Source organism: Pan troglodytes, chromosome 4 (assembly GCF_028858775.2).
Source record: "Pan troglodytes isolate AG18354 chromosome 4, NHGRI_mPanTro3-v2.0_pri, whole genome shotgun sequence".
Classification (NCBI taxonomy): domain Eukaryota; kingdom Metazoa; phylum Chordata; class Mammalia; order Primates; family Hominidae; genus Pan; species Pan troglodytes.
This window is the reverse complement of record NC_072402.2, coordinates 76,533,826-76,553,531: the sequence shown is the minus strand read 5'-3', so window position 1 is coordinate 76,553,531 and position 19,706 is coordinate 76,533,826. Positions and strand designations below refer to the sequence as shown.

The 19,706-nt window shown below is 39.0% G+C and overlaps 2 protein-coding genes across 15 annotated transcripts in view; both read right to left on the bottom strand.

The window, feature by feature from the left end:
- NADK2 (NAD kinase 2, mitochondrial) overlaps positions 1–10,705 on the bottom strand; it is a 49,449-nt gene extending 38,744 nt beyond the window's left edge. For 2 of the 8 annotated variants that reach the window (XM_063811299.1, XM_003310748.7), the window contains exon 1: positions 10,522–10,705. Coding sequence is in view for 4 of the 8 variants with exons in the window: in XM_063811297.1 (XP_063667367.1) it covers positions 9,784–10,224 (441 nt within the window). In the remaining 4 variants the exon portion in view is untranslated. Of the gene's footprint in view, positions 1–9,783; positions 10,352–10,388 lie in introns of those variants that run through there. The other 6 variants (XM_063811301.1, XM_063811300.1, XM_517804.9 and 3 more) reach the window with 6 other exon arrangements.
- Positions 10,706–15,332: 4,627 nt separating this feature from the next.
- Positions 15,333–19,706, bottom strand: part of RANBP3L (RAN binding protein 3 like) — a 55,053-nt gene continuing 50,679 nt past the window's right edge. For 5 of the 7 annotated variants that reach the window (XM_001147154.7, XM_003310747.6, XM_009449276.5 and 2 more), the window contains one exon: positions 17,436–18,129. In XM_001147154.7, coding sequence (XP_001147154.2) covers positions 18,086–18,129 — 44 coding nt within the window. In that variant the 3' untranslated portion in view covers positions 17,436–18,085. Of the gene's footprint in view, positions 17,202–17,435; positions 18,130–19,706 lie in introns of those variants that run through there. The other 2 variants (XM_016953417.4, XM_009449279.5) reach the window with 2 other exon arrangements.

Sequence of the window (19,706 nt, the reverse complement as noted above, 5' to 3'; positions counted from 1 at the left end):
ACTTAATAAACAGCATCAATTAGAAAGGCTTAAATCACTATTCAACTGGCTTTAATTCTTCCTTTACATTCAATCGCCACAGCCAGTGAGTACTGAAGTCCAATAATTATATTTGTTTAAAAGGCATATGCAAAAGCTGGTAAGAATTTCTTGCTAAACCTTTGAAAATAACATGACTTCAAATATCTTAAAACACTCCTTTAATCAGACAAAAATAAGAACACATGATTTCTTAGACAATGTCTTACCATTAAAAGGTTAGAGAAATTACTGAAATTTAGAACACATTCCCAATTCTCTGCAATGTTACACAAATTATTAGTAACAGTCTTTAATATTTTCCCCAAAAACCTGTTAATTCTTCTCTCCATTAAAATAAATAAATAAATAAATAAAGATTCACCAGGACACTTGGAAAAAGCAGGTGACTCCATGAGATCTACAGACAGACAGACACATTTCAATATAAGCAAGAGTTTCTCCTACAGAATCTCCGAAAGCCAAGATCATGTCTCCCCACACAGCTCTGATATTAAAATAAAGCACAACATGTAAGGAAAAAAGCAAGATTTTGAATGGATAGATTTAGCACACTTTAAGATCCAGATGTGATAGTTATGCTATTACCTAAATGGTTTATAACACCTTTATTAAATTATCACAGATGGTTTTACTTATCTAAAACTAAATTTATTGCAATTACACATTTTTAAGACTTGTTTTACTAGTCAGTTGAGTATTGCTATTTTGTACTCTATGTAATTTCTATGATAGCTTAATAAGGGAAGGAGTTAAGTTTTTTTAAATTTAACACATAATAAATGCACAAACTTTTGAGACAATGACAGTTCAGTATGTCAATCCACTAGGCATAATTTAGGCACCCTTAAAAGCATACACATTTAACTAAATGGTACTCTAAGTGTTACTCAAAATTGCCTTAAAAAGGTTAACAGCACCTAATCAACACCTAGATACTCAACCATTCACCTAACATGATCAGACCTAGTGCACTGAACCCTAAAGACTTCTTCACATATATTTGGTATTTATCTTAGATCATCTCTATTCCACTTACTTTCTCCCAGGCTGTCACCTTTATTTTCCCCAACGTTCTCTATTTCTGCATTCCTCTGTTAATTCTGTTGACCTCCTCCCTTGATATTGCTTGAGGTTCCAACTTTGGTTTTCTTACCTGCTCTCACTTCATTTTCTCTGAGTTATCACCCCACTCCAGGAAACTCACCTACCAAGTATATCCCAGTAACCTTGAAATCTATACTGTTAGTCCACGTCTCTTGATCTACAGCCTCGAATTTTCAAATGCTACCTTTACATCCATCCACAGATAGTTCAGGTACCTCTCTCCAAAAATATCAAAACTTGATTATATACTCCCCCTCAAATCTGCTCTTCTGAGTCCAATTTATCAGTTAACAATAGCATCATTTACATGAGCAACTTAATAAATCCGTGTCACCTTTAATTCTTCCTCACACTCAATGTCCACAGCCAGTCAGTAGTGAAGTCAAATAATTACATCTGTGAAGTGTTTTGACAATCTATGTACTTTAAGTTCATGCTGCCACTGCTTGAGTTCTGGACCACACCAACTCTTATTTGGTCTAATGCAAAAGCTTGCCTCCAGATTTTCTAAACTAGTTCCTTCTTCAAAAGTCTTTGACTAATTCCCATCCCCTAACTAACCTTAACACCACCACATTTTGGGCGTCGTATGAAAACAAAAGCCAGTTTTCATACAACGTCCAAAATGCTGAAATCTCAGAAAAATTGACCCTCATCACCCAATTCCTATGGAGAAAGACAGGCTGAGCAAGGGTTGTGTTCTACCATAAAGAGTTTGAAAACCACTAGGAGATAAAGCTAACTCCTTGGCAAGAGACTTACCACCTTTATAAGGTCCACTCTACCTGTTTGGCCTCAATATACTATGATTTTCAAATTGTCTTAAAGTGCATTATAAGCTGGTCACAATTTAATGATCACAGCCAGCATTATCATTAACTAGAAAATAAAACATACTAGGCTAAATTCTTCCCTGTTATCTTTTATTTAAAATATATTTTTAATTCTTCCCTGTTATCTTTTATTTAAAAGATGTTTTTATAAAACATACAAGCCTAAATTCTTCCCTGTTATCTTTTATTTCAAATTTATGTACTGAGTCACAATGTAAGAGATCTCTGATTATGGATCACAGTCAGTTTTGAGTTCTTTTGGTTGGCTACCAGATGAACTTCACGCAAGTCTTGCTGTTCTCTCCTTCACACATAAAAATTCTTCTGTATTTTTCAAAATTTAATTCAAACATCCTGAAATTAAAAGATACCATTTCACCTTCATATTAGCAAAAATGTTAAAGTCTACTAAGTGCTGTTCAGGAACCCACTAAATGCTTATGGAAAAAATTATTTGTACTTCTAATTACAATATTTTTTTAATAATGGAAAAACTGTGACTAACCTAATTATTCAAACAATGAAATATTGCACAGCAGTTAAAATGTATTAATGGGCCGGGCACGGTGGCTCAAGCCTGTAATCCCTGCACTTTGGGAGGCCGAGGCAGGCGGATCACCTGAGGTCAGGAGTTCAAGACCAGCTTGGCCAACATGGTGAAACCCCATCTCTACTAAAAACACAAAAAATTAGCTGGGCATGGTAGCAGGCACCTGTAATCCCACCTACTAGGGAGGCTGAGCCAGGAGAATCGCTTGAACCTGGGAGGCGGAGGTTGCAGTGAGCCAAGATGGCGCCACTGCACTCCAGCCTGGGCAACAAGAGGGAAACTCCGTCTCAAAAAAAATGAATTAACACGTATCTACACAGATAAGTTTTGAAACCAATAGTAAATAAGAGAAGCAAATTTCTAAAGAATAGGCACATATTCTAAAGAATAGAATTATCATTGACTAACTTCTAAAAGACACACATGATGTTACACTTGTTTATGGATACTGTCATATTAATAAATGTAAAAGCATATGTATGAGAACAATACACTTAACTTCAAGGCAGTGGTTACCTCTGGTGAGGTAGGGAGTGGGAAAAGTTGGATGCATAAGGCTTTAGTTGTAATATTTCCATTTTTAAAATTCTGAAGCACATATGGCAGAATATTAATAGCTGTTAAGTCTAGGTAGCTGAATACACAGGTGTCTTGTTACTTTCTGAAACATTTCTATATGTTTGAAATATCTCATAACTGAAAATCTAAACTTTAAAAAGATCACTAAAAATCTACTTAAAAGTTGGGAGTGGGGGAGTCTTTTCTCCCCTTCATCCCTACCCTTCCCAAATTGTTCTCTCCCTTCCCTGTACTCCCATGGATCACTTATAAATATTTATAATATAATGTAATAGATGTTTCCCATGTATTTGGAAACTGTTTACTAATCTTTGATTCTCCAGGATCCAGCAGGATGCCTAGCAGTTAGCAGGTGCTCAAAAAACGGTTTTGCGAACAAATATTTAAAAGTGACACTTTAAACAAATTAACAGACTTCCTGGATATTGCCAATAGTGACACTGTAGCAAGTACTTTTAATGCAGATCATAATTTTTGTAATTATTTTCTCTATTACTTTGAAATGATAACTTCTTTAAAATTTTGGTTAAAAAAACACTACGCAAGCAGAGTTAAAAATCAACATATTTTTAGTTCACTTAAGTGATCTATCTTAGTAAAGGAATCTACTTTGGAGTTAACCAAATCAATACCATTTCAGGTACATAATTTAAATATATGTAACATTTACATAATGATCATTATTGTGGCTAAACTGGAATTAGATTATGCAGCTTTAAGTTAAATTATGTAAATTGTAAATTATTTCACCTTTCTAAAAATTATGTGAGAAAGGAAAAGCAGGTATTACTATAAATATTTCAAAGCCAAAGAGACTGATACAGAGAGGTTAGGTTACTTGCTCAAGATTACAAAGACATCAGATTGTGCTTTCAGGATCAAAACTCTGATTTTCTGCTGTTAAAGTAGGATTTGTCTACTCTGTTATATCCATGCAGCCACATACTACTAACATTCCTACATTAGCCATATATCTTACTCCTGCTTGAGAACTGTGAATACTCATTAGGCCACTAAGCCTCAATTGTGATGACTAGGTTACATAACTCAAGAACTATTCTGTTCTTTATCAGGACCTAATTCTACCACCTTTCATTTAGGAAGAGGAGAGCCAATTGGATGAACCCTCCTTCAATGCAAATGTTTTACAAAGATTGGTCTATTTTCCTGCATAATCCATATCTAGTGGTTTATTATGAAGAAAAAATATATATATATAAAATAAATTTTCCTAAAGCGTGAAATAACTGGCACACTTGCTGATATTTTGAAATTATATATTTCCGTTGTATATTACAAAGTTCACTGATAGTGACAAATAAAGTCAATTTACACTTTACTAGTTGAGAAGAGATTAATGTGCATCAAACACTTAACTATTAGAACTTAATTTATATAATTAAAAATATAGGAAAATGATAACAGTGAAAAATTTTGTTATTTGCAATCTCATGGCTGGTCACATATTTGTAGTTTTTAAAACCTCCCCCTAGATAACGCTTATATACAGTGAAGGCTGAACATCAGGGCTGTAAAGCATGTTGGTCAATGATTCTCTAATGGTGACACTTCAGCTACTGTGATATTTAATTCTTTTACATCTTTGTGAGTTTCCTATTCAACTGCAAGTATTTATAGAAAGGGAGTATACCTTAAACCTCTGTTTTCCAAGTTGTGTTCCACAGAATTTAAAACATTTTCTGCTCCGCCCCACCAAAAAGAATCCCATAGTCAAATAAAAATCATCTTTTGCTTGGGCTCATGTTTTTCAAAGACATTTAACCTGAAACCTCTATCAAAGAATCCAAAGCTTAAGGCTTAAACTCTGACTTAAGCTTTCAGCAGCTAACATCTGGAAAGACAGACAGCTGGTAATAAGGCCCTGGACTAGAAGGAAGCTGGTCCCCAGGCTCAAGGAGAAAAGACCTAAAAATGATCTTACAGAACATCAGAAACATTTTACTACTTTTTTTTAGTGGAAGTATGGGGGTGGAGAGGATGATAAAGGAGATGCAATTCTTGCCCTCAAAGAGTTTACAGTTTAGAAAAGAAAATAATCACAGATAAGTATTATGAAGTGAAGAATGCCTAACACAATCTTGGTAGCCAGAGAAAGGCAGAGGCACAGCAAGGTTACCAAGGATGGCATCCTGAGAGAGTAATGTCTGAGCTTAACCTCAAAAAAAAAAAACAAAAACAAAACAGGAATTGGATAGAGGAAGAAGAGCATTCAAATCAAAAGAGGCTACAAAAGTAGACACACAGACACTGAGAGATGCAAATTCAACCACCCTGAAATACCATCTTTCACCCACCAGGTTGGCAAAGACCCAACAATTTAATAAACTATGTACGGAAAAATAAGTCCCCTTATACAGGGCTGGTGAAAGTAAAAATCTGTATAATCTCTAAGGGAAGCAATTTGGCCAAATCTGTTAAAACTTTATATGCACAAGGCTTTTGACTCAACAATTTCAACTTTAGGTATTTGTCTTAGAGCTTGATTTACATGCATATAAACACAAATGTTATTCATTTCAGAATGTGTTTAATAGCAGAAGATAAATTAGGACACAAAATAAAGTAACATACATACTATTTTTAAAAAGAATGAGAATGTTCTTTATGACAATCTCCACAAATGCTGTTAGGCTAAAAAAAAAGGCACATAATAGCTTAAATAGTATATTATCATTGAATAAAAAGAGATGAGGCAAAGAAAAAGAATATTTCACTGTGCTGATTTGTAGGTATAGGTTGCTTCTGGAAGAAAACACAAGAAATTGATAATAGTTACTTCCAGGGACAAAACTGAATGACAAATGACAAGTAACAGAAAGACTTCTTTGTATAATATTTTGTATCTTTTATATTTTGAATCATTTTATGTGCTACTGATCCATAAATTAAACTAAATCAGTACAACATCTAATGGAAATTAACACAGTTTGAAATTGCTAGAATATGAAATTTAAGACAAGAAGTGATCAGAAGTGAAGCTCAAGAGGTAGCCAGTTCATGAAGGGACTTATCTGCCATTCTAAAGATCATGAACTTGAGCCCACAACTGTGTTTCTCAGTTTAACTGGGGACCACATGCCAACCAGGGATAAAACACATCCCTGGAATTCAGCCGGAGTCATTAATTTCAGGTGTGTACTTCATAAAACCAAAGTCTGGGAATTCTCCACAAACTGAGTCAGAGTCTTGCGGGGCTAAGGTTCAGGTGTCTGCATTTTAACAAGTACTCTTGGTGACTAAAGGGTACAGGGAGCTTCTGTGGAGTTCCAAGCAAAAGAGAGAAAGGGCCAGATGTTCACTTTAGATAGACACTCTGGTAACTGTGTCTAGAAGATTTGAGAGGAGCAAGGATTCAGTTAGAAAGCTCTGGCAGTACTCCAAATCATGCTCTTTAATTTGATTAACAATCATATTGTATGTAATATACTTATTGCATACAATGTAGCAAAAGTATACCACCTGACAAAAGTATACCATGGTACGCTTATTGCATACCCTGTGGCAAAAGTATTATCTGCCCAAGTGCTACAACCTAAGCCACAAAATCTTCAGAAAACAAAAGGGAAATCCAAGGTGCTACACCTTCCAAGTCATCTAGTTTAATCCAATAACACGGCAGACTGTTAAATGAAATTATTCTATCCCATTATGAATTTTAAAAAACAAAACTAAAAATAGGAGCCAGTAAAAGGGTTGCCGAGTTGTGAGACCTGGAATGATGGAGAGGAGGGCAGAAACTGCTGACTTCTTATTTGTTCTACATTAAATTTTTTTTTCCTTATTCAGTTCCCCATCCCTGGTGACAGGTGAAAAAGAGCTTTAAATAAAACCTTTTTTTGACCAATGAGGTATGTTTCTGGTGTCAAAATCTTTTCCAAGTCAGTTTTGTTTCATCTAGAGTTCTAATTTGTGTCAAGGACCCTGTTAATAGCAATTGCACATTTACCAACAGCTACATCTCTTAATGATGCAAGTAAATTGTAATAATAGTTTTACTGGCCTTTGAAAGGTCATGAGACAGTAGAGGTAAAATGTTTGACCAGAAATCTGATATCACAAAATAAGTCACTGGTCAATCAATGGGGAAAAAGACAAGATTTTAAAATAAAGCAATGTAACCAATATGAAACGGTAAATAAAAGTCAAAACTTTGACTAGCTTGAAGGTTGTAAACCTATTCTGTGCATGCCTTATCAACTAAAAAATATTTCCTGTAATTGTTTACATTTCTACAAAGTTAGAAAATCATCAGCCTTCAGGGTATAAAATTATACTGGCACTCTATCCTTCATCTTCCATTTGCATTTTAACAAATAGCCTAAAACAGACCTGTTTTACATCAAAAAACCACCACCACGACAACAAAAGAGAATGCTTTGACAAAAAACCAAGTTACCATGACACTATAGACACAGCAGCCATGGTGAGACTCAAGCACTTGGCCACTTTCTTTTATATCCATCCAATTCACATGATTCACATAACTTAGTATTTTCTACCCCAGCAATATAACAAATAATACTTATCATCTTATCACTCCTATTACAGAATCCCATTTTAGGACAGCTTCACACAGCCCAGTATTCTTTGGCCTGTTAATAATCTCTCATCTGGTCTACAACTAATGCTATTGCATTCTGAGTATGGGCCTTTATATAAACTATAACACAAATTCAAATCAGTAAGGAACTTATCCAATAAAACTGTAATGACAACACCACCAACAAAAACTATTCCACTGCCTGGCAATTACAAAACTGTGTATTCTACAGTCCACGAGTTTTACTTCAAAGCTGGCTTATCCCAAACAGCATTACCTAGCAATAGACAAATATTTACCTATTAGAGATTTCTCCACTCAGAACGGGTACACTTAGGTAGTTTGACTTTTTAAGACTTATTGATTTTCCCTACATTTTAATAGTTTTTTTATTAAGTGGTAATCTAGTTCAGAGGTCCAAGAGTTAATCCTAACTGAGATGCCACCCATTTTCTTGAGGCCTTGAAAACGTTATCCACAGTTTCAAAATGCCAGTACTGTAAAGGGCCTTGGAGGCTATCTGGTACAACCTCCGCAATTCACATACTGAATTAGGTGAAGCACTTTGAAAACTGACACTACTATACAAAAAGTATCATTTCCATCTATGAGGCCCAGAGAAGAACACACATAGGAAGTTAACCACACAGAACCAGGGCCTAGAACTGAGCTCTTCACTCTTAATCCCACACTCTGAACATGCCAAGTGAGCTATTTTAAATTGTTGTGGGAAGCTTCGATAAAACTGTATGCACATATTTATGCATACATGGCATTTGACAAATCCTACAAGCTAGACTTTGCAAAATTAGTACAACCCAAAGGGCACACCACTTTCCCCAAATAGTAACACTGTGCTTTCTTAGAACATTACTAGTCCCTATCTCACCTCTAGTTTCACTCCCTAATACAAACTCAACTACTCTAACCTCCTGTTCAAACCCTTTATTCTTTAAATGATGCAAGTGTATTCTATAAACAGTCATTTTCAAACACTTAGGAAAAAGGAAACAAATCTACACATCTAGACTCCCATCAGGTGAATGCAGGAGCCCTCTTCAGTAAACCCAACAAAGAAGCAGGATGTTTAATGTTGACAACAGATTCAGCACTTAAGCAAAGATGATTTACAATTTCATTTTGATGCCTCTACAAAATAACTTCGCTAAGATCACACGATACCAGAAGTTTCCAACAGGTTGTCTAGTCTTGCACAGAATTAAACTAAATCAGTTATGTGCAATTAATTCCAAAACCTTTTGGTGCACAGTGCCAACAATTAAGAGATTTCCAATATATTTTTCTGGACATATTGCTCATGGTAGCACCGGGCACTCTCCTTTTCCTTAAGTTGGTGGATGGTGGTATGGGATCAGAAACTGTTTTTAAAGTTGGTGGGGGGTGGATGACAACAGGAAGATTCAAACTCTGGTTTTTCCCTTGGATTTGTATCTTTGCAGATATATTAATAAACATATCAAATATGGTATATTGTGGAGATACTGCTGCACAAGAGTCGCAGGCTTTTTTATTTCACACACTACCCAGTATACCAGCCCCTTGTCCTGACATTTCTCCTTAATAACGTACATATACAAGTCAAATTTTCTCCCTTTTCCTTCTTAGCACCAAAGACCTGTGCTTTTAAAACAAGCTCGTAGTGTCCAACGACCACGTTCCACCAAGGAAAAGGCTCACGCTGAAGGACTTTCCGGAGTGCCCTAGGCCTCGCAGTCCTGCAGAGTAAAAGGGGGTGTGTCCGCGGTTGTTTCGGCCCTTTTCCCCCCGGCAGCCCTCAGCGGCGCCCTGGGCCCCCTTTCTCGGGGCGGCCAGGGGAGCTGTTCGCAGGGCGTCCAGACCTCAGGCCACTGGCTCACTTTCTTGGAGTGGGTCCCAACCAGGGAACGAGGGCGGGGGCGGCGAGGGCACCAACGAATCCTCAAACCCCTCACTCTGAGGCCACTCGGCAGCCCCTCTTCGCCCTCCCCGCGGCGCCCCTGCCTCCTAAGTCCCTGCATGAACCACTGTCCCTCTCTCTCCCCCTCTCCCCGGCCCTGCCTCTCCCTCGCACGCACGCCCAAAGGCAAAGGAGGCCCAGGGAGAAGCCAGAGGACCTGGGGGCCGCGAGAGAGGCAGGACCGGCATCTGCGGTGCCCTGGGAAGAGTCGTCCCGAGAGGTCTCGCCCGAGGGGGCGCAGCCGCCACCAGAGCCCCGGCCGAGCCCGGGAGCGAAGCGGGGCCGAGCCAGGACCCACCAGCTGCTTCAGGTCCTCCTCCGAGAGCTCCGCGTAACGGTACCGCTGCTGCTCGAACTCGTACCGGGTGGTTTTGGCCACCACCACCACCCGGGAGGGGCGGAAGCCGCCGTCCGCGCGGCTGCCACAGCGCGCCAGCTCGCGCGGCTGCCCCTGCCCCAGGTGCCGCCGGCCGCCACCGTCACCGCCCAGCCGGGGCCGCGCGGCGGGGCCTCCCGCACCCGGTCCCCGCAGCGCCGCCGCCCGGCCGCCCGCCACGCGACAACAGCTGCCCAGCAGGAAGCCTCGGTAGCAAGTCATCGTGGGCCGGGCCGCGGCCGCGGGCTTGGGCTCGGGCCCCTTGCCTCAGCTCCCCACCGCCGGGAGTGCGCGCCGTCCGCGCCGCCCCGGCCTCTAACTTCGCGCCGGACGGGCAGAGGTTAAGTGCCAGGACGTGCGTGGCCCACGCGGCTAGGGGGACGTACCCAGGCGTTGACGAAGGCGGGGAAAGCGTGGCGATTGGGAAACGGGAGACCCCACGCGGGAGAAAGGTGGGCGGGGAAGAAATGGAGGCCCCAGCTAGTGGGTTTTGTTTGTTTGTTTATTCGTTTCACTCACGCCTGCATAATGGCTGCTTCGCCGCCCGGGGGCGACCTCCCCGCATCACACGCTTCCCCGAGGTCGCTCTTCTCCCGCCCCCAGGCTAACTCTATCGGCCAATCAGAGCCCGCGGCGGCTCCGGATCCGAGGGGCCGCGCCATTGGCTGCGGCCTGGGAAAGAGGTAGAATTCTGTTAGGCGATTGCGTCGCCTTGAGGAATCCAGCTGGATCCGGTCTGAGGCGGCGCGGGGCCAGCGGGTGGGGTTTTGAGCGGCTGGCGGGAAGGCAGGTTCCTGGCATATGCTCGCTTGGGTTCTGTTCTGCAGGCCGACCACGTGCCCATTGGTTTATTTGACCAGGGTCGGTGTGATAGCTGGTGTGTCTGGGGCCGGGCTGGGGGCTGAGGAGGCGGACCCGGCTCCTGCTGCACCGTGTGCGTGGCTTGGCACGAAATCCTCTCGGCGTGGGACCCAGTGCCCGCCCCGCTGCCCCCTGCCCCCCCGAAGAGCCCTACCTATAGGACAAAGTCCAAATGAATTAGTTCTTTGAAAGCTTTTAACTGGAAAGGAGTAAGTTAAAGCAATGTTTGATGACTATTGATCTGGCTTTGGAATCTTGGGTAGCTTGGGAGGCAAGAAGAGGAGGAAGGGATGCTGTTGGGATAATGACCCGTGGAGTGATCAGGACCTGGGCTGGGGTGTGACGAGAACAGAAGGAAACGTCCCATTGTAAGGGGAGAACCACATGGCAGTGCACATCCTGCTGTTCAATTCCTGCAGCTCCTTAGATCCCCTTCCCCTGGCACTGTGTTTGCTCCTTTGTAGTCCTGGCGCTACGTCACTTCTGGACTTTGGGCAGGTTACCTCATCTTTCTGGGCCTCAGATTCCTCATCTGTAAAAAGGGGGTTAGGGTGACCCCAAGGTTCTACCAAGTCCAAATCGATTCAGTGAATCTATGACTCTCCTCACGGGCCCACCAGCACCAGCGTTCATTCGTGGGTTCCCGCGGTGTGCCTGCTGTGTGCCAGGTAGTGTATTGGACTGGGAGCATACACAATGAAGCCCGATAGGTGTTTACTTGGTAAAGTTCTACCACTGACCCGTTCTCACCAAGAACTTTCCCTCACAGCAGCTGCTAATAGTGACGTGTAGTGTAACAACCTTAATAACCTGAGCTTCTAGAAGTAACATCTATAACTATCCTCAGACTCCTTTGTAGTCTTACTATTTTAAACTTCATTAGCTATTAGGAAGGGGAAAAAAAAGGGAGAAATCACAGATGACGCTTAGGTTTGAGGCCAGGGTGAACAGGGGAATGTTAATTGATCCATTCGATAGAGAAAAAAAAATGCGTAGGGAGAAACTGGGATCAAAGTCTGAGTTTTGTTGCTCATATTTGAAATCTCGGACCTCATTTCTTCCCATTTCACAGATAAAACCCCTGATTTTTGACTCTCATTTCAGCTGCAAACATATACATTGACATCTCAGTTGGAATAGCCCTTTGTCCATAGTTATTTTGCGTCTCATCTTCCACCTCCTCAAAAATAGTGTTTCTGAAGGCATCCTCTCACAGGTATCTTGAATTTTCCCTCCCAAATGAGTTTGCCTCTTCAGTATTTAAATATGCTCACGTCTATGACGTCTTTAAAATTTTTCTAAAAAAACAAAACAACCTCTAAGCCTTTGTTTTTACATATTGCCTGCCTTACCTTTACAGCTGATTCTCGAAAGAGTAGTCTGTTCATCATTGCCACATCCCTGCCTCCTAGTCATTCCTCAACCTGTTGTACACTAGCTTCTCCCCACTACTTTGCTAATTATTGCTGTTTCCAAGGTGACCAAAAGATCTTGTTGGAACTCAAAAGACTTTTTTCAGTTCTTTAATTGCTTGATCTTTCCGAAGAATTTGAAATGGTTATCATTTCTTCTTGAAATCTTTTACTGTCTCCCAACATACCAGTCCCTAACAGTGTTTCTCCCATCTCTATGTCCCTTTTTGACTTCTTCCTAAACCCATCTCCAAGATGTCTTCTGTCCTCGTCTCCTTGTCTCTTCTTCTCCGTCTTTTTTCCTTCTCTCTCTCTCTCTCTGTCACACACACACGCTCCTGAGTTCATTCAGTGTTGTGTAGTGGAAGGATCTTGGTTCAAATCTCAGTTTTATTGTTTATTAGCTTTGTGAAACTTGAACTGGTTGTTTAACCTTCCTGAGCCTACTTCTGCATTTATAAAATATAATTGCTACCTTGTAAAATTGTGAATATATGCACAGATGCTTAGCACTGTGCCCATTACACAGTAGACATTTGGCAAATATTAGCCCCTTTCATGACCTCAGCTATTACTGGCATCTTTAGCCCAGATCTTTCTCTTGAATTTCCAATCCTTATCTAGTTTCCTTTTAGATAATGTCTCTTAAATCTTACACATGTAACACACATTCGTGGAGATTAAATTAAATTTGAGTGTCACTGTAGGCCAGGCATCCTGCTAGGTGCTAGAGATGAAATGATAAAAAGCTTCCATGCCCTTGAGGAGCCTAAAGTCTATGCAGTGGTAGAGTTATACACAGAATGCTGTAGAAATTTGGAGGAGCAAGTCTCAAGTCAGCCTAACAAGAGTTAGAGAAGGCTTTTTGGGAATGTGAAGAGCTAAGCCTTAAGTAATGAATTCAATATTAGCCATTATCAGCAAGAATGAGAAGGAAATTCCACAGAAGAAACACCATGAACAAATGCATAGAAGCAATGAACTAGCAATTTTGAAATTTTAGAGAATTTAGAGAGAGGCAGGCAACATGGGGAAGTGAGGCTAGAGAGGTAGACAAGGGTAAAGACAATGGAAAATGTTAAATCCATGCTTAGGAACTTGCCTTTTATCCTGCATATATTAGGAGGCAACCAAAAGGAGAAAATGATATGATTAGCTTTGCAAAAATTGTGAATTTTTTTTTTTTTTTTTGAGATGGGGTTTCGCTCTGTCGTCCATACTGGAGTGCAGTGGTGCAATCTCAGCTCACTGCAACCTCCGCCTCCCGAGTTCAAGGGATTCTCCTGCCTCAGCCTCCAGAGTAGCTGGGACTACAGGTGCGTGCCACCAGGCCTGGCTAATTTTTTGTATTTTTAGTAGAGACAGGGTTTCACCATCTTAGCCAGAATGGTCTCGATCTCCTGACCTCATGATCCACCCACCTCGGCCTCTCAAAGTGCTGGGATTACAGGTGTGAGCCACTGTGCCCAGGCATGAGCAGGAATTTTTTAGAAGAAACACAAACAGCAAATAAATACCTGAAAAGATAACCTTATTGGAAATTAGAGAAATACAAATAATGTCATTGTGAAATAATATTTTATATCCACTAGATTGGTAGAAATTAAGAAATCTTGGTAACACTCTGTTAGAAAACTTATCCATATCAAGTCTTGATTAGGCTAAACATTAGCTAATCATTTCAATAATTCTTCCTTCCAGTGCCATAGTTTACAAATATCTTTTTTTTTTTTTTTCCTGAGACAGGGTCTTACTCTATCCCCTAGGCTGGAGTGCAGTGGCACTGCACTGCATGGCTCACACAGCTGCAACCTCCCAGGCTCAGGCGATCCTCCTACCTCAGCCTCCCAGGTAGTTGGGATTACAGATGCGTGTCACCATGCCCTGCTAATTTTTTTTTTTTTTTTGAGATGGAGTCTCGCTCTGTCACCCTGGCTGGAGTGCAGTGGCACCATCTCGACTTACTGCAACCTCCGCCTCCCGGTTTAAGCAATTCTCGCCTCAGCCTCTCGAGTAGCTGGGATTACAGGTGCATGCCACCACGCCTGGCTAATTTTTGTATATTTAGTAGAGACGGGGTTTCACCATCCTGGCCAGGCTGGTCCTGAGAACTCCTGACCTCATGGTCTGCCTGCCTCAGCCTCCCAAAGTGCTGGGATTACAGGCGTGAGCCACCGCGCCCAGCCACCCTGCTAATTTTTAGAAATTTTTGTAGAAATGGGGTGTTGTGCAATGTTCCCCGGGCTGGTCCTGAACTCCTGGGCTCAGGCAATCCGCCGACCTCACCCTCCCAAACAAAACTGCTGGCATTCATGGATTTTTGAGTTTTAAACTCAAACTCCATCTATGGTGAGGCTGGTGTGCTTTTCTAGTAAATGAGTCTAGCCAACCATGTGATAGCCATATCTCAAGCAAGCTTAACTGTTCTCAGCATTTTATGGGGAAAATTATATATCACTGTGGTATTCACAACTTGAAGATTTACAGAGGTTTTAAAATATATCCTTCCCAACCCCCAGAACCCTTCCCACACCCACTTCATGTTCATTCTGACTCTATGAAAGACATATATACCTCTTTTTATGACATTCAAATACTCTAAGACCTGTATAGCCGGGGTCCACAACCCCCGAGCTGTGGACCAGTATCGGTCCCTGGCCTATTAGGAACCGGGCCACACAGCAGGAGGGGAGCGGCAGGCAAGGGGGTGAAGCTTCATCTGTATTTACAGTTGCTTCCCATAATTTGCGTTACGGCCTGAGCTCTGCCTGCTGTCAGATCAGAGGCAGCATTAGATTCTCATAGGATGCAAACACTACTGTAAATTGCTCATGCAAGGCACCTAGGTTGCACGCTCCGTATGAGACTCTAATGCCTGATGATCTGAGGTGGAACAGCTTCATCCCAAAACCACCCCCACCCTACCCACCCCCTAGCCTGTGGAAAAATTGTCTTCCACAAAACCAGTCCCTGGTGCCAAAAAGGTTGGTTACCACTGCTGTATAGGATGTATTCTCCTGGCGAAAAAGCGTTCCTTGTTTTGGCAGTAATGGATGGAAAATAATATTTTTTAAGAGAGAACATTTTAATTGTCTATAATTAGGGTAAACAGTTGGGTAAAATCTTACTAAAAGAAAGTTAAGGTTGTCTTAACACAAGATACATAATGACATAAATTAGTTAATTAAATTTTAATTAAAAACAGCTGCTTTGGAAATCCAACATGTATACTTCAAAATAATTTACCTAAATAACTTATGAAAATGGATATTATTGTACAACTCATCTCTCCTTATAAAAGGAGAACAAAGGACATAGGAAAGCTGAAAAGAAGAAGGCTAGATGAAGATTCAGGACAAGGAAAAACTATAAAATGTTTCTACTATTCCTCCAAAACTGTACTAAATATTTGTGTAAGAATTCTAAGAAAGAATAATGGAGTGTATAGAAAATGGGTTGAAAGAGTTGTGAGCTAAATATCATGTTTCTGTTCTTCTTCTCCATTTCATAATCTGGGAATTTTCTCTTCTCTCTTTACCTTGCTGATATTCTAACCCTACATTTGGTTTTGTTGCACTGGCATTTCTATATAGATGAGAAATTAAGATAGTTAATTTTTTCCATTGATATATGCGGAGAAATCTAAAGAAAATCATAGAATGAATTCAACTTAAAATGTTTCAAGCATTGAGAAGATAATTGCTTTATCTCTACCTTAGTGTGGGGACAAGGATGAACATGTCAAAAAGATAAAGATGACCAGGTGTGGTGGCTCACGCCTGTAATCCCAACACTTTGGGAGGCTGAGGTAAAGTGTATCACTTGAGATCAGGAGTTCAAGACCAGCCTGGCCAACATGGTGAAACCCCGTCTCTACTAAAAATACAAAAATTAGCCAGGTATGATGGCGGGCGCCTGTAATCCCAGCTACTCAGGAGGCTGAGTGAGGCACGAGAATCCCTTGAACCCGGGAGGGGGAGGTTGAAGTGAGCCGAAATCGTGCCACTGCACTCCAACCTGGGTGACAGAGCGAGACTGTCTAAAAAACAAACAAAATAAATAAATGAAGTTATTTGTTCTCTTCTTCACTTTAGCAATTTATAGTGCAATCACAATGTTCCCACATCAGCTGAGATCTTAACAATAAAAGAGAACCAGTGCTTTATTATCTTCTCCAAATATCTCTCTGTGTTATGTTTCTAATGAAAATTTTCTGCTGAGTGTGTTCCGCATCAGAGTCACTCTTCTTGATTTTAAAAAAGAGTATTTCTGTTGTCCATTCTTTTTGTCCTTTCTTTCGTACTAAATCTCTTTTTCCCCTTCTATCTTTTCTTCATCTCTCTCACATTTACTTTATTTTTCCTCTTTATTTTCTGAGTCATTGACTCCTTTATTTAGAAGTAAAGGATATTATGTGCCATATTTCTTCTAGAATCACTGGAAGAATGAATGGGCCTCTCTTAGTAGTTATATTAAGTTATGCTTTCTCAGTTATAAGGAAGGACAAAATGTTGAACAATTGTCATAATCATAATCTGAAAGACTTAATTTAACTTCCATATGCTAAACTTTCAGGCAGTTGCTGAAGTTTGACTTAATAAATACTTATATATTTTTATTATTTTATAACAGGTATGGTAACACAGTAATATAACTTTTGAAAATGTGTGTTTGCATATCCAAATGAATATTGTTCTTCGAAGTATCACTTAGTGAAATTACGCCCTCATTCCAAATATGTTGTCATTGTTCAGAACATTTTCAGAAACATCTTGGAATTATGAATTTTTATCCCCTAATCAGAGAATTGCTTAGGGGTCACAATCAAAGTCACTTCGAAGCCATGGTGTGATAAAACTGAATTGAAAAATGAAATAGGGCTATAAGTACTGAGACTAATTTTCTTGTGTGACTCATGAGGTGTCTCTGAAACAAATCGCAAAGAAGAGGATCAAAACTCTATTGTAAAATTGTTGAAATTACTGTAGCCTACTATAATAATATCATTTAAGAAAAAGATTCATTTGGCTATATATGATACATTTGTTTTTCTATACAGCCCCGTCTACTAAAATACTAATGAAAATATAATTACATAAATAAAGTAGAACAAGTTAACATGTTTGGCTTTCTTACACATGCTTTTTGATACATAGGTAATGTATTATATTTTATTTATTCATTTAACAACTATTGGATGCTGACCATGAGTCAAACATTGACAAGATGCAACAGATACAAGTCCAAGAGCAGATGCTCTTTTTAAAGGAATTCATACCATGAATATATAAGCTTATCATATTAGGAAATCCAAAAGCTAAATTAAAATATTTCCCAGAAGATAAATAGGATTTAGTGAAATGTTATCATGCCATTATACTATTTTTCAGAGAAATGACTCTGGAAATTTAGTAAAATATTTGTTTTGTGGTCAAGTATGACTGAAAAAAAATAAACATTTTGTTAGGTATTTATCAAATCTAGCAATTTATAATTCTAAGTATTATGTCCATCAATGTGATGAAGAGTCCAAATTAGTTATAAAATCCTATTCTAAATAAACTTCTTCAAAAATGATAAATTTTGAACTTCTGAAGTCCATTTTTTTAAATTCTGTCAGTTTCTGCACAATAATCAAAATGTAAAATGTAAAACATAAAAATGTTAATTGCAACAAATTACATTTCTTAAACTTTTCTATAAAAACTCTTCAAGGAATGAATAGAATCTTCTCATTAGTTAGGGTGGTTTAGTATTTTCAGTAGAGTGACCCCTCTTTTTGTAGATGTCATGTTTATAGTAGGTAGTATTCATGAACAGGCAACCGACTGTCTGTGAGTCCAACTAGAAGGATCTGTGATATAAATTTAAAATGTTTTATTATACAATATTATATTTAGGGTAGATTTTTAATATTGAATGCAACTAAACATGAATATTAGTGAATATACTCATTGGTGATGAAATAAAAGCTACAGAATATACATTTTTATAAGCAACATTTAGAGATGTTGCTAAAATTTTAATCATGCCTCTTTTAGATAATTTATAAGCAACAAAGTGCAAAAAATTAGACCTTTTATTGCTTCCATAACATTTTAGCATTTGTTTTTATTGCCTCCTGGAGAAGATACTAAGTGAAAATGGGAAAAAATGGCAGGGGAAAGGGGGTTCATATGATTGACATTTGCTTTGCCTTATTTTCATTGTTTTTTATTAAGATAGTTACATAGCACCCCTTTCCTAAAATGGAATATAACAGAATATAGATATCATAAACATGTGTCATTAGTTAGTGAGAGAATTTGCTATTTAATCCTTATTTCAAATTGCCATTGTTAATGTGTACCAACTAGTTCTCTGATAGACCCCATTTTATTGTTGGCAGTGTAAACATTATTATAAAATAAAAGATTTTTTTATTTTATATGTTTTAAAGACTAATAAACCATTTGTTTAATAGATTTTCTTAAAGTAGCAAAAAAAATCATATTCACTTAGTTCTCTGAATCACTGGGTCAAGCAGGTTATAATACTGATCTGCATGTTTTGTGTATTTTTCCTTTTGATTATAGCTTTAATATTAAGCAAAGGAAGATATTTCATCCAGTCATGTACGTTCTTTGATAGATTCTTAAATTACATATGATTAAAGCAGCTTTAATATTTCAAAATGATTAAGAGTTGAAAAAAATGCTTGTTACCACACTATCATTGTAATTGTATTACTCAGTCCTCTGTAAAACAGAATTCAGGACTAAGTGAAACTGTTAGTGAAAACGCTTGGATGACTTTTATTGGAATAATTACATCAGTATAACAAAGTTGAGCTTACTATGTTTGACATTGTTTTTCTCCAAAGAGAAGTACGAATATTAGTTTTAAATCCACATATCAAGATAAGCACTAAAACCTAACAATCTGTTTATCACTGGTTCCACTTCAACCTTACTTTATTTGTGAATCCTGATACAATAAAAGAAATAGTACTTTTTCCCCTAGATAAAATAGGTCCTTGAAAATAGTATTTGTACAATCTAGTTATTCTTACAAGCAGTCAAATTCTAAAAAGGGAATAAACGAATTTTCAGGGTATCAAGCCAAGTTTACCAAGTGGGCTTATTATATGTATTTATAATTCTTCCTAGTATAGCCAATAATAAAATGAAAATAAGTGAAGAGAAATAAAAATGAAGGGTTAATTTCAGGGTAGCAATGTAATAGTTTTTTATGCAGTTTATAAGCAAATGACATAGGCATCACCATGAAGCTGACTTGATAAAATGAAGACCACTTATAGAAGACAGTGATTTTCAAACCCACTCCTCAGATCCAAACAACTAAGGCTCTAGCCACCACTAACTTTAAACAGAGCAGTTCCACTTGTTAAAAAATCTACCTAATATATTAGGATCGTGCTTAAGAATTCTT